Genomic DNA, 15,456 nt, shown 5'->3' on the forward strand with positions numbered 1-15,456 from the left:
TCCCCTCATGGTCGTAATAATCTCAGAGATTATTCTTTTTTTAAAAGATTTTTTTAAAAATTGATTTTTAGAGAGAAAGGAAGGGAGAGGGAGATAGAGAAACATTGATATGAGACCGGAACATGCAGAACATTGATCAGCTGCCTCCTGCGCTCCCCCTACCCGGGATGGAGCCTGCAGCCCAGGCACGTGCTCTCTTTGGGAATTGAACCAGCAACCTTTCGGTGCACAGGAAGACACCCAACCACCTGAGCCATACTGGCCAGGGCTCAGAGATTATTCTTGGTCACAAGAAAGGCTTGTCTTACTATGTTTAGTTTATTCATGTAAGTGCAGCAAGACTGTTCATTAACAGTATAGACCTCCTTGAGTTTGTTTTGCAAACCTAGAGCCACACAGTATCAAACAAACTAAAGTCATAAAACTAACTTCTGTCTGGAAGTTTTAATTAGAAGTCCAAGATTAAACTTGTTCAAGTATTTCAATTTTCCTTGGTTTTCATTTTTAATATGGTTAAACATCAATAGTTATAACCTACATAATTGAAACTCTTTGAAATTATCAGTAATTTTTAAGAGTTTAAGAGGCCACAGACCAGAATTTTGAGAGCCACCAATTTAGGACAAAACAGCTTTTTTCCTTTAAAAACAAAAGCACTTATATTCCTGTGTCACTATTAATCCTCGTATAACCTCAACCACTTACATTAATTACAACTTTGAACCATCGTGACTGGTATTTTGTAAAGGAAACTAGAGGCAGGGAGGGACAGTTGAGAGGTGTCACACAGTGTTATGGCTGGTTACCGGGACGCGTGTGCATTCTGTACGGCTTTCTGCACATGCTCCTTTCATGCCTGGTTAGAGGCTCAGAGAGGGCACCTCTCTGCAGTAGGTGAAAAACAGGAAGCAGAAGGACACAACCTTGTGTTAGTGATGAGCATTTGAGAATCCACCTGTATTCAGTGATCACCCATCATTAACTCAGTGTCGTCTACTATTTTAAGTTACTCAAAGCTGAAGATCTTGGAAATTATGTTCAAGATGACATCCTGGAAAACATACTTGTTGAACACTGAGTAAATTTAGTTGAACAGATGAACATTTCTATAGCCTTAAACATTATGGAGAATATTAGTTTGACTGGCATACCTCCATACGTTTAGAAAAATAAACCCAAGTAAAAGAAGACATATGTTTATAACATACTTAACATCGATAAATTGGAGAAGAGACAGGTGTTTTTTAAACCAAAGTTATTAAATTAGTCTTGTTTATCAAAGATTTCATTAATTAGGTGAACCTATAATCCTAAAATGTTTCTAAATTAGTTCCTGTAGGAAAAAATTTTTAAATGACAAATATAGTTAAAGTATTAGTTTAGTTTCTTTATTTTCTGGGGTTTTTCGGAGTATTTATCTCAATAAACTATTCCTCTATTTTATTTCTCTTTATAAACCTATCAGAATTGAGTTCCTTTAATTTAATAGACTATATAATTCAATTTGTTAATACTCCCCGTAGGGTATTAACATAATGATTATACATAACGGTAGATGAAGACTGTTCTGAACTACACATAAGGAGCTTGTAGCTTCAGCTGTACCACTTCAGCCACAGGTCAAGAGTGAACAAAATACAAAAAATCACAGTCTGGCTATCAAAGCTGGAATTCTTTTTAGATTCTTAATTGATTTTCATTCACAATGGACTAGTCGACTAAACTTAACAAACTGGATTTTATGTCATTTCTCACCCAACAGATTAATTTATTAAACCATTTACAGAGATGACCAGATGGTCTGATCAGAAAAGTGCATCTGTGGTGGCTGCTGTCACTGGTGGGTGTAGCGCATTGTCTGAACTAGAACAAATGCAAATAGCAGAGAGGGAGGGTTAGTGGAGTTAAGTTTTTATGGCCGATTGGGATTCACCCCGGGAAACAAGGAAAAGTGGGGTGAGGGCTCCACTGCTCAGGGGTGTTTGGTATCTGACCCTCAGGTGAGCCAGCTTTGGATTTGGGCATCTTGCCAGATAACCTCCAATACTGTGGAAAGATAACTTCTGACAAAATATAAAGTCATTAGTCTTATCAATGAAATAACTATGTCTTCAGGATCCTACTGGTTGGTGCAGGACCAGCTGCCCTTCTGATTTCTTTGCTGGTTGTATGATATCATCTCTAACTCTCACTTCCTCACAGTCCTCCCATCTTAGTTAATCTTAGTTTCATCCTTCTAAGAAGTTGCTCAGACACAGAAGCTTGGAGTTGTCCTTGATTTCTTTCTCTAACCACACAAAACCTTGGTTACACCATCAAAATATGTATAAAATCCACTGGCTGCTCAGTTAAAACAAAGGTCAGACCTCACTGCTTCTCTGCTGAAAGCCTAGTGGCTTCCCTTGAGAGGCTTCGTCAGTGGTTTCAGGGCCTTACATGGAACAGCTTCTATTAGCCTCGGTCTTTCCTGCCCTGTCCCTGCCACCCTCCTCCAGCCACACTCTGCTCATCCCTGTTCACACACCAGGCATGCTCCTGCCTCACCATGGCCTTCAAACTTGCTGGTGTCTCTTCCCTGAATGCAGAGGCCACACAGGGGCCTGTTTTCTGCTTTTTTGAGCACATCAGGGACACCTATGCCTCAGGGTCTTCCTAAGTGCACTTTCCCAGATAGCCAGGAGGTTCACCATTTTATTCATACCTGCCTAGGTATCAGAGAAGGTACAATCTGAAGTCACCCTCGTGGGACCCTTTATCTTGCTGATTCTTCCCTTGTTAGGACTTCATGCATAATATTTATCTGCATCCCCATAGTGAAGGCAGGGGCTTTGTTAGAACAGTGACTGTCACCTAAATATTTGTTGAGGATATGAAGCCAGATGATAGGGAGATGGGGGAGGGGATTATGAACAGCAATACAGTCTTCCTTGTGTGGAAAGTCTCTGGCTCGTGCTTGAATTTCTACCAGTGAAATACTTTGAGCTAGCAAGTAAATAACCTTTGATGCATTAAGACCCTGGAGAAAGTTATCACTTAATTTTCTCTATACCTATGTAAGATACTTTGGGGATAAAGAGGTCCAAATTAAGAGAGAAAGTTAGAACATGAAACATTCTAGTTTGTCAGCCCTGGATTGGATGCTGTCATTATAAATACCGTGGACAGTCAAGGCAGAATGAAAGGTTGGATGAGCTTGGGAGGGAGGTCAAGAGCGAAGGTGTGTATTTATTGGGGGAACTGCTGAAATAGACAGGTAGGTAGCACTTACCTTTCCCCAAGCCTCTTTTTTCTGCTGATGGCCTGGGAAGGGCAAAGGGCAAGCTAATTCTTTTAGTCTCTGAAATAAGAGAATAGTCTTTGTCTCTTTATCTATGACATTCACTGTGAGGGAAATGTCTGCATCCCAGGCCCTGGACAAGAAGGTTCCCTACTCACATCCCACCCTTTTTCCTTTTCCTGAGTTTTAGTTTGAATGTTAATCATTGTTTCATTGTCTCATAGGTGATGAAAGAACTATGGTCTTTGTTGAAACTAAGAAAAAAGCAGATTTTATTGCCACTTTTCTCTGTCAAGAAAATATATCAACAACAAGTATTCATGGGTGAGATGATTAACATCTTTCCTCGTAGGGAGGTGATGTCTGTTTGCCATTTGTTCAGAAACATGAGTATATATAACTGATATGATGTAACCCCAGGATTAGTGTTCAGCATCCTCAAAATCTAAACGGTATTCTCCACTTTCATTTTAAGATTTTATTGGAACTAAGTGTCAGGAATGAGTGAGTTGAAGACCAGTCTGAGGACTCCTCCTCCTGAGGCGTGGGAACTTCTCAAAGGGCCTCACTACCTCTGGTCCTCAGCTCTGAATGTCTCCTCTGCTGAATCTAACCTTGATGCCTGACATTTTTTATTCTGGGAGTGCCTGAAAGCATTCTATTAACACAACTTTATTGCTACTTTACTCGCAGATATAAAACGTTAATCGAGGATTATGTAAGAATTTTGAGATTATTTTTGGGTAAAAATCTGTATTTTTAAGAAAGCATTCTGGTCAAGTAGTTGCATTTTTTTCAAAACTAGAAAGATTATTAATTGAGATTATTAATAAGTGAGACCTGACATTTGTCATACTTGAGTTAATATTTTGGCTTGTGTGTATGATCTGTTACCCCATCTGCAAATGAGGATAACTGTTCCAGCCTCAAAGCATTGTGAGAATTGTGTAATACTTGGTATGTGAGAAATAGACATTAATGTCAAATGGAGCTGCTTTTAGTAGCATTAAAAAGAAAATTAGATGTTGAATTTAAAGGCCCTCCTTATAATTTCCTTAAGAGCTGTCCTAAAATACGTGCTTTCCTTTCTCCCAAGTGACCGGGAGCAGAGGGAGAGGGAGCAGGCCCTGGGAGACTTCCGCTGTGGGAAATGCCCAGTGCTTGTCGCTACTTCAGTGGCCGCCAGGGGGCTGGACATCGAAAACGTTCAGCATGTGATCAATTTCGACCTTCCCTCCACCATCGATGAGTATGTTCACCGCATCGGGCGTACCGGGCGCTGTGGGAACACGGGCCGAGCCGTCTCCTTCTTTGACCCCGAGTCAGACAGGCATCTGGCTCAGCCTCTGGTGAAAGTCCTGTCAGACGTAAGTACTGCCTTTTAAACAAGGAGTATTGCCACCTCAGCACTGAAGGAGACATTGTCCACACAGATGCTCAGGAGAGGGGGTTGTTCCGGACTCTGAGACTTCATCTGTGCTAGCTGTACCTGAAGTTTATTTGTTTTTAAAGGCTCAGCAGGATGTCCCTGCATGGCTGGAGGAGATTGCCTTCAGCACCTACGTTCCTGGCTTCAGTGGGAGCTCCAGAGAAAATGTGTTCGCGTCGGTGGACACCAGAAAGGTTGGCAGAGGGGAACAGTGCAGAACTGGGCATCTAGTTACTCCCTGGAAATGTGCCCAATACTGTGAAGTAACTATAACAGTCAATATTACCTAAACTATTATTTTTATACCTAGAAGGTTACTTTAGTATTTCTCTAAAATTTTATGTGCATAGATATTTTTGGTGTTAAAGGTGAGGAATTAACATCCAGATTTATGCTCAAAAGTTCACTTTTCCCAAATTTGCTCGCATTTTAAATTCTAATTTGGTATCTTTTGAACTTCCTGTAGGAACTCTTGATTTTGGGAATTCTGGCCACATTATTACTGAGATAAATGCTGGAGATAGGAGTTGTGCTCTTTCCCGATGTGTCAGGTCACAGGCAACAGAAGCACTGAGCATGCGCGTCACTAAAATGTATGCTCACTCATTGGGAGGCAGAGCTTTCAGTTTCTCCATCTGCCAAAACTATCGGCTTAAAGTTTTTTCCTTGACGTATTTGTGCAGTTTAGACTTCCCAGGGGAGGTGGCCTTTTTTCAGATAGCTGAGGTTCTGGAGGATTGTGGTGTGTGCTCTCAGTCTAGGCAGTGTAACTAAATTTTTTTTCTCTTTCCTTTAAAGAATTTCCATGGCAAGAGCACTTTGAACACAACAGGGTTTTCTTCCTCACAAGTTCCTAATCCAGCAGATGACGAGTCATGGGATTAAAGCTACAACAGCCTTCAAATTTGTGGTACAGCTTCGATGGAGAGGAAGCAGTTTTGATTTTGAGTTTTTAGCGGAAATTTTAAACCCAACACTCGTATCTCCTGTGGTTCTGTTCTTACTCCCACCCTTAAAATCCTCACTGACTAGTTACGTGAGATGCTGAAGCTATATAATGTTGCAGCTGCCGATACAAAAGGTGTTGACTGGAAAGATTAAAGCATTCCAAACGTCTGACTTATTCTAGTGCATTCTTCAGGTTGTAGATGTGTTTCATGTCTAAATGCTAAGTCTCAGTATAGTGTTTATTGATCCTGTAACAAGCAGTGGCACATATGACATACTTTTGGTTAAAAATGTTCGGGTCTCATTTTCCCATACGAGGAGGCTTTAGCTGGACAGCATGTCCCTGGAATGGGAAGCAGACAGTGACAGACGGAAGCCTCTCCCCATGACTTTGGTTTAGATTGTCAGACGGGTGGTGGAAACGGTTCAGTGTTGCCATGTGAGTCTCAGTGGCATAACAGACACTGGCTTTATAACATACAGACTTTCCTTGAGAATAAGGGATGAAACGCTTTCCCTCTCAGCTTTGCCACAGCACTTTTAATTCTCTTTGTTACGTATCATCGTTTTCAACTCGTATATTTTGAAATTTTGTTTTATAAAACCAGTGAACAGTCATCTTATGTAAATAGTGTATGATACATATTAATACACAGGTGTAATGATGAAAATCATTCTTTGAACTCAAACTTTATCAACAAAAAACAATGTTGCTCGTTTCTGCCACATTTAATCTTTTTGATATTTTAAGATGAATGAGGAAAACAGCCCCTTTTCATTTACCATTTTATATCTTAAACTCACTATGTCCAACATGTAAGAAGTCCTTAGACCATTGCCTGAATCAACCAAAACACTAAGACATAAAACAGTGAGGCGTAAATATTAGGGAGACAGAAAGGATCATTTTTGAGCGTATGTTACTGTTCACTTAATCCCAAAGCTGCATGTCCTCAGCATATACCTTGTTACAGGAACTTGGTTAATAAATGACGCGATCACATATGAAAAGGGGCATTCAGTAGATGTTAGGATAGCTAGTTCAATGCCTTCCGCATACCATACTCAAAATCAATTTCATGTGAATTACCAAAAAAAAAATTAAAACTACAAAATCTACAGTGAAATATTAAACCTTTGAATTGGGGGTGAGAATTGATTATAAGCTCAAAGGACAGGAACCATGAAGGAGAAACAATGAACAGACTTGATCATGAGGATTACTTACTTATATAAAAAGTGCAAACAGCCAGCATGGAAAAATACAGGGTGGGGCAAAAGTGGTTCACAGTTGTATGTGAAACAGTTTATTCTTGCGTTATTATTAACTACTTACTGTGTTACTTTCCACACGAACAACTGTAAACCTACTTTTGCCTCACCCGGTAATACTGTGACCTCCGTGGGCTGTCGGCGTGCAGTTCCCTTTACCCACGTGGATGTGTAGGGATGCCGGAAGGCAGAGGTACAGCCAACTAGCAGACTGCTCAAAGGAAGCTCAACTGTGAAAACATGGGAAATATTAACTTACACTTTATGGCCTCACTTCTGGAAAAGGTTGAATGCGTGAAGATGGTTGCACTGTAATATCTTATTACATGAAAATCTTATTACATGATATTACTGTAATATCTCTTAATTTTCTCTGCCACTGTGTTTGTAGAGCTCATTTACAGGCCATTTCTGTCTTTTTCATCACTCCCTCAGAGAGCTTCTGGACCACAGCCTGGCTGCTTTAAAAGGCTTTTTGAATACCTTGATGTGTAAGATTACCATACCCAACTGCATTAGCAAATCAAAGGTACACACAGAAAGAAAATCACCCCCAATCCTACTGTCATTGCAGGCCAGTTTCAGACGGCCCTGTGTTTCATTGCTCTCCTCATTTCTAAGTGTAGGTTTGAATGATTTCTTCAAAAAATACCAAAGTAACAGGTACACATACAGGTAGAAAATAAAAGACTGTGGAAGGGTTTAAAGCAGGGAGCAGCGTGCTCCTGCTTCTCCCTTTTCAAGTTGCTTGTCCACGCTCACCTGCTTTCAGCCTCACCAGGTTTGGACGTCTTTTGATTCTGTGTTCGATAAGTATCTAACTCGCCTCACTCTTACATCTTGGAAGTTCTATATTTTTTCCGTTGTATTGAGATAAAATTGACATGCATCACAGTGTGAGTTTAAGGTATGTAGCGTGTGTGTGAAATGGTTATCGCAATAAATTTAGTTGGCATCCATCATCTCATATGGATACAGTAAAAAGATAACACAGCCCTGGCCAGGTGGCTTAGGTTGGTTGAGCGTTGGCCTTACACCAACAGGCAGCAGGTGCGATTCCCAGCCAGGGCACATACCTAGGTTGTGGGTTCGATCCCCAGTAGGGGCACATGTGGGAAGGCAACTGATTGATGTTTCTCTCTCTCCCTTCCCCTCTATAAAAATCAATGAAAAACATAGCTTCAGTGAGGATTAGAAAAGAAAAGAAAAGAAAAGAAAAGAAAAGAAAAGAAAAGAAAAGAAAAGACACCTTAGTAACTGTAAGTAATGTAGCTAGAGGCATATTTAGTGAGATGACAATAAAGCCCACCCTTCCCTCTATTTTCTCATCCGGACGTCTGTAAACTGTCCATTTCCATTTCCGAGTTAACACTTGCGTCCTGCCCTCTAACCATGAGGCCCGTGTGCTCTACTGACAGCTGCTCCTGACTTTGGGGATCCACAGGCAGGGCTTACATTATATAATTAGTGTTCCCCGCAGGGCCAGTTAACACAGTCTGGTGACCTTTCCTTTACTGTTTCCCCATTTTATGACCTCTCTTTACGGTTCCAGGGAGAATTACTATGTTAAGATCAATGAAAATTGATCAGAACCATTCCATACACCAATTTGCTGTAAACGTGGATCATCCCCTCTGAGCCCTCTGTCTGTCCTGTGGTTTGCCCGTCTTTTCCTCGCTTGGCGAGGAAACGTGCCCCGTTTACCACACTGCCTTCTGGCTCACAGCCGGTCCTCTGGGGGCTCCATCCCAGGGTGTGGGCTTCTGGGTTTCATCCTTCCAGCCAGTGCTTGCTGTGCTCCACCGCACGCCCTTTTCTGGGGGGTGTATGGTGTTTCTTTACTAATGTCCCCTAAGTGTTCCCTGTTCTTTCTTGCGGTAGAACTGTACGTACAACCCACCTTCTGTGTCTCACGTTCTCCATTTGTTTCATCTTTTTCCTTATGTTCTATTAGAGTTTTTACTGTCTTAACCCTTTTATTTTTAGTTATTTTTTATTTCCAAGAGCTGCCTTCTTTTCTTTCCCAAATGCTGCTTGATAGTGCATTTGCTGCCTGCCTCACTGTACTTTCTAATCCCTGGAATTTAACCTACAAAGTCATTTGTTTACATTGAGCATTTGTTTTCCGGCTGTTCAGCCACAGAAATCTTAAGCCCTCAGTTTATGAGTTTATGTATATTGAGTTCTAGCTTTAGTCAAATCCAGCAATCTGCCCCATTTTTGCACCTCTCCGCCCCCCCTTCCCTCCCTCGGTGAGTTCAAGGCCTGATCTCCAGAGGTCATAGGTTGAAGAGTGATGATAAGCTCAGCTTTACTTCCCGTGAATCCTTCGCATTTTCGCCTGAGCTGGAGTTGGAAGCTCAGTGTGGAGTATCCCTTGTCAGTTGTGCCCCAGGCTCGGGGACAACCGAGATGTAGCAGCTGGCGGGTGACAGGGTGGCCCTGACTTCACACCAGGTGACAACCTTCCTCCATCTGGCCCGGGTCTGGGGGCAGAGTGGTGAGGCCTTTCTGGTTTATTTTTCAGCATTTGCTACCGTTTCTGTACAGGGCAGCGGCCCAGGCCAGAAGCTTGCTTTCCCACAGCCGCACACTTGCACTGTCCGCAGTTCTCTACCGGTCCCCTAACTTGAGAGAAGACAGCCTTCACTGGTAGGGTGTGTGCTCCTCACAGGTATTACATGTGTGGGCAGTGGGTACCTGTCCAGTGTCCAGTATATCTCCTAAGGCCCCATGGAAGGACCAGTCCTGCCAGGGGGCATGATGCTGCGGTGGGCAGAGGCTACTGCGCCCCGGGGCCACCTAGCGCTACCTCTTCACAGTCATCCAGGACGACCTCCCTCTTTCCCGAGGCCCTGGTGGTCACCATGGGGGTGAGCTTGGACGCCCGTCTCTGTATCCAGCCAGGAGAGAACTGAGCCGTGGCTGCGGGAAGCTGCCACTGCTGGGAAACAGCTCCCAGAGGCAGCTCCCGGAGCAACAGACCCACCTCACACCCTGCCCTCCAGCCCAGTGACTGCAGCAGGACCTGGGTGTGTGGCACTGGAGGTTGGCCGACTGGAACTGGGATGCTGCCCACCAGAGCTCCGCAGGTGGCATCCAGGTGAGTGGCACTGCGGGCAAGCTTCCTTGGATTCCCCATTAGAATCAGTGCCCGGCCATCCTGGATCCTATTGTTTCAGACTCAACTTTATGTAGAACCTCAGAGGCTTATCAGAGTCTTAACTCAGACCACAAGCCTACCCAGTCGCCCAGAACCACAGAGCAGAGTCCAGCTCTGCATATAGAGGGTGTCTTGGGGAATTGTGTCCCAAGGGGTTGGGAGCAACGGGGCCAGTATACATACCCTGGCCCACTGGAAATTGAGTTCGGGGCTGGGGATTCAGGTAAATTCCTTAACCCTTTACCTAAGTGATTTGTCACCTGTCCTGCTGTGATTTAGAGCATGACTGGCCAGTCTTCAAAGTCAAGTTTTAGGGTTTTCGTCACCTGGGGGATTTCTTGTAAGAATTCCTTGAAAGGTTTGTCTCCATCGGCTAGTGTTTTCTGGACTCAGAGTCTCCTGTTTGTGGGATTCTTTCTCACCTTTCAGGAAAAAAAACTTTTCTTCCTGTTGTGAACATAAGAACTTACTAACTACCTCAAAGTCTTGTATGTGCCTGTTTTAATTTGTTTTTTGTCTTAGAGTTGCAAGGGTGATTAGTGTGTGGGGGTTACAACTGCTAACAGAAATCACACTTAAAAATATTCGAAAACCTTCATGTGCAGGAGGCGGCCCGAGGAGGTGCTCCTGAGTAACAAAGGGCATTTCCTGTCCTAATAGGCAACAGTGAAACCCTGGGCATTGGCTTTCCTTGTTGACTTTGTGGTGCCCGGCAGTCAGCGACCTGCTTTAGGCCTCTGTATGACTGGGTTTTCCCCGTGTCCATCTGCACCCAATGCAGAGGTCACACAGTGCATGCGGTTACAATAGGGTATTGTTTGAGCAGTGGCCTGTGTCAGAACGAGGGTCTCACAGCTGAAAGCTGGCACACTTGTGTCTTAACATATGAGCCCTACTCTGCTGCTGCATTAGCTGCCCCATCGACCTCAAATGGTTGAGAAGCCAGTAGAGGTCACATTTTCAGCCACGGGTTGTATCTGTTGTAACTACCACGCAGGCACAGGGATGCTTGTCGATGGGCCATTGAGACATCTTACAGCATTTCGCATCTGTCAGTCCTTCCTCAGTCTGAGGATTCCCCCCGGCCCACCCCCGAAGACGTGCTCACGACACCCACATGTGCTGACCAGCTGCTCTTCAGGTAAACGCAGTGCAGACCTGACAGCCCATCTCGGCTCGCTCCTGCCGCTGAGTTAGCTGACGGGGTCACAGGTGTCTGGGATGGTAGGAGGCTGGGCTCCAATAATTCAGTCTATCAACAGTCAGGGCTGCTGCAGTGTCTTAGCATTAATACCAGCATTTGGAGTAGAACACAGGCTGCCCCGGTGCCAAACTACTCAGTGTGCCGCAGGGCGGCTCTTGCGACTGAATGCAGGGAGCCATGTCCTCATGCATTGAAGCTAAGGAAGAACAGAGGCTTCTCTCCCGGGGCCAGTTCAGTAGGAAGGTGAGCTCTGCTGCAGTGGGAAGACAGACTCACCCGAGTTTATACCCCAGCTCAACCTCTTACTAATTGTGTGCTCTGGGAGAAATTAACTTTTTAATTTTTTTCCTTAAAGTAAAATTTACCCAAAATAAAATACACAGATCTCAAGTGTATACTTAAACTTTTACCTATGGATGCTCCTTTTAACCATCAAGATACGTGACCGTTTCATTGCTCTCTTGCCCTTTTCTGTCAACTCGCCTGCCCTGAGGTGGCCGCTGTTCTGGTTTTCATCACCACAAGTTAGATTCGACTGTTCTTGAACTTCACGTTTGGGAGCACAGGTCGTGCCCTCGCTGTGCCTGTGAGATTCATCCACGCCGCCTGTCGCCGCTCATGCCTTCCCTCTGAGCAGTGTTCTGCACAGTTTGCTTCTCCAGCTGCTGCTCGGTGGGCATTTGAGCTTCCAGTTTTTACTGCTATGGACAAAGCTCCTGTTCGTGGTCTCCCACTGTCCTTCTGGTGAACATAGTAAGCACGCAGCTCTCTCAGGTGTGCACCTGGGAGTGGGATGCTGACCACAGTGTAGGAATGTTTAATGTCATTACAGCCAAAGAGCCTTCCAGAAACAGCCGGGGCGGGGCTCCGTGCTCTGCAGCCTCACCCTCACTTGGTGTGGCGGGTACTTTATTCTCACCATTCACTGTGGGTCTGATTCATGTTGCCGGGTGACGGGATGTTGAGCACCTTTCCACGTGCCTGTTGGCCGTTTCTTAGCCTCTTCACATGTCCACCCCGTCTCAGACTTGCAGATAGTGCACTTGGGAGTGGTAGCAGGGGTGGGGGGAAGATGGCATCGCCGGATGGTGTTCTCAGGCTAAATCACAGTCCTTAAGGTCACTGATTATGTTTATCAGGGTGGCACTAGCTGCTGTTACAAGCCCCAAGCTTCAGTGACTCAGCAGGTCAGAAGTGTGTGCCCACCTACTGCCCAAGGGGGTGTCCCCGGTAGGCAGGTAGCACTCCAGGCCTCCTCCAGGGGCCCCCGCAGGCTCTGACCTGTGGCCTGCAAGGTCTCTGCTGCTCTTCAGCCAGAGAAAGGGGACAAGCCGGTGGGGGAGGGAGGAGGTAGGCATAGGAAAGAGTTTTATGGGTCGGACGAGGAAACGGCATGTCCATCTCCTCTCTGCTCCACCGTTGAGGCCTTTGTTGCATCTAATTTCCGGGAGGCTGGAAGGTGGAGCCTCTGCCCCAGAGTCTGCGAGAGCCTCTGCCGATGTGATGGCGGGGGCTGTTCTCAGGGACCTTGTAAACTGAGTCACGACAAAGACTAACTTCTTGTTAACCCTCACCCGAGGATATTTTTCCCATTGATTTTTAGAGAGTGGGAGGGAGGGGGAGAGGGAGAAACATGGATGTGAGAGAGACATCGATTGGCTGCCGCCCGTGTCCTTGACCTGGAATCGAACCCAAGGTCCTTGGGTGCCCAGCTGACAGTCTCACCACTGAGCCACCCCAGCCAGGCAAAGACTGACATCTTGATCTGCGTCACGTAGCAAGGGGTAAAGTGCCAGGAGGATCTCAAGACAGCTTCCCGTTTGCCACTTTCTTTGGCCCAAATAAGCTGTAGGATTTGGAGGGTGGCCATGGAAATTAAAAAAATAACCGTGTGTTCTGTGGTGGCTTAAAATGCTTCCATGAGAGCTTTTCTCCACTAGAATTTTATCTCCTATCTGATATTTATCAAATAAATGTGGTCTAGAATACGGTAATAAAATCACTTTGTCTTGTAACATTTCAGTACTTTGTGATTTTAAAATTTTAATAGGCATCTAAGTAGTTTTTAGTGATTTACTCGAAAACTGCTGCTAAGCCCGTCCGTGGGGAAATGCAGTTGTGTTCTTTGCCTCGCGCTGCCGAGATGCTCCTGATACACGGGAGCTGCTCAACCATTGCGCTGCTGTCTGGTTGGTAACATCCTGGAGCAGTGAGAGGGATTGCCTGGCACGGTTTAAACCCGGGGCTATCCGTTTCGGGCTCTGAAGAGTGCAGTGCGTGTCACCGATGGGGGACAGGGAGGAGGCAAAGCCGGGACGATAGGGGGCGGAGAATGAGCCTGGGCCGAGGGGGGCTTCCCGAGGGGCCGGCGTGTGAGCTCTCCCCGGGCGGCCCCCGAGCAGTGCTGTCAGCAGAACTGAAACGTGGGCCCCCAGTGATCAGTGTCCCAAATACATTGCAGCTGGGAGCCAGGATAAACGTTATTGAGGTGTTTTCGTATCACGTCTTTGGAACCTGGTGCATATTGTACAATTACCTCACATCTCAGTTTGGATGCTGTTTTCATTGGAAATACTTGATCAGTATTTAGATTTTGTAAAATATACATAAATGTAATTTATGATTCACACACCCAGTAAAAGAGTCACGTGCCCACGTTGTTCCTAACAGACTGTGCTCCTAGCTTCCCCGGCACATCTGGAAAGACTGCTTTTCCAAATATGGTTCTGGGTCGGCGTGATTTCCAGGGATCCGCCACTAGACCCCCTCCAGGAGGAGGTGTGGTCAAGGTGCGGCCAGGCCCCTCTGAGTGCCAGTAAATGGCTGGCCCTCACACACCTCTACTGGGAATATTATTACTTTACACTGTAATTTTGTACATTTGTTTCCAAGTAACATGTTCTGCTAAGATGTCCCTTTCTCTCAGGGGCTCTCTGGGGCCCTCTCTTCCCTGGGGTGGAGTGACTGGCTCCCTTCATTTCCTGAAGCTCTCTGCACACACCTCTTTCTTTTAATCCTTACCCGAGGATTCATGTTCTTTAAAATACTGATTTTAGAGAGGAAGGGAATGCAGAGGGAGAGAGACATCGACCGGCCGCCTCCTTTACAGGCCCCGACGGGCATAGAACAGACAACCTAGGTATGTGCCTGGCCAGGAACCGGACCCACCACCTTTTGGTGTAGGGGGTGGCGCTCCAACCAGCCGAGCCACCCGGCTGGGGCTGCACACACCCGTCAGCACTTGCCACCTGGGTCCATAGCACCTTGTTGACATGTTTCCCTCTGAAGCTGTGAGCTTGTCCTGGGGGGGGCCCCGCCTTCCTCCCTCTGTCTGCACCGCGCCCGGCACAGAACCTGACAACCATGCTCGTGGGTCGATTCTCTTTCCTCAGCCTCAGTGTAGCTTTATTCAAGTGCAGTCGCATGTCGCCTAAGGATCTGAAAAACGCGTCATCGTTAGGTGACTTCCCTGCGTGAACGTCGCAGACACGCCCCTCGACGGTGCCGCCCGCTGCCCCCGGACTGCCGGCCTGTGCGGCACGGCCCTGTGCCGAGTACTGCAGGCAGCTGCACCACAGTGCTGAGTATTTGCGCGTCAGCCCGCACGAGCACAGAAAAGGCCCAGGAAAAATACGGTGACATCACCGCGCGACACTCGGTTCCTGATGCAGTCACAGGTGTCACAGTCCCTCTGCGCCAGGGTCTTCTCTGCTCCCTCCATGGCGGCGGCTGGGCGAAGGCCTCTCGGGTAGGCAGGCCTTTGAAGCCAATACAACCCCTGGACCCATCGGTTGGATCGAAGAAGGGGTGCCTGAAGGGAGAAACGCCACTTTGGGGGTGAAGATCACTAATCCCGGGAGGACGCTGGGAGCAGGATCCGCATTATGCAGGATCTTGGAAGCTGCGCTGTCCTCGAACAGTGCTCGTTTCGCTGCCATAGCAACTCGGGGCGCCTGGGAAGAGGAGCCGGGTCGCCGTGACTTCTCGCTGCTGCTGAGTTCACTGTCAGGCGTGCTCACCGCCCTCCGGGGGCCAGACCACAGAGGGATCCATGTGGCCTGTGACACTGTCCCCGAGGAAGACGACTCTCCTGCCCTGGAAGCCTTGAAACGTGGCGTTGACGTGGCCTCCTTACGGACGGACGTCCTTTCAGAAATGTTTGC

At 46.3% G+C, this 15,456-nt stretch overlaps 1 protein-coding gene across 1 annotated transcript in view; it reads left to right on the plus strand.

Moving 5' to 3' along the window:
- Positions 1 to 5,822, plus strand: part of DDX4 (DEAD-box helicase 4) — a gene marked incomplete at its 5' end in the record, with an annotated part of 43,534 nt that extends 37,712 nt beyond the window's left edge. The window contains 4 exons of the mRNA XM_081131921.1: positions 3,502 to 3,601; positions 4,374 to 4,644; positions 4,790 to 4,900; positions 5,505 to 5,822. Coding sequence (XP_080988047.1) covers positions 3,502 to 3,601; positions 4,374 to 4,644; positions 4,790 to 4,900; positions 5,505 to 5,591 — 569 coding nt within the window. The 3' untranslated portion in view covers positions 5,592 to 5,822. The remainder of the gene's footprint in view (positions 1 to 3,501; positions 3,602 to 4,373; positions 4,645 to 4,789; positions 4,901 to 5,504) is intronic.
- Positions 5,823 to 15,456: the final 9,634 nt, after the last annotated feature.

Source organism: Miniopterus schreibersii (genome assembly GCF_964146895.1).
Source record: "Miniopterus schreibersii genome assembly, chromosome: 3".
In the NCBI taxonomy this organism is placed as follows: Eukaryota; Metazoa; Chordata; class Mammalia; order Chiroptera; family Miniopteridae; genus Miniopterus; species Miniopterus schreibersii.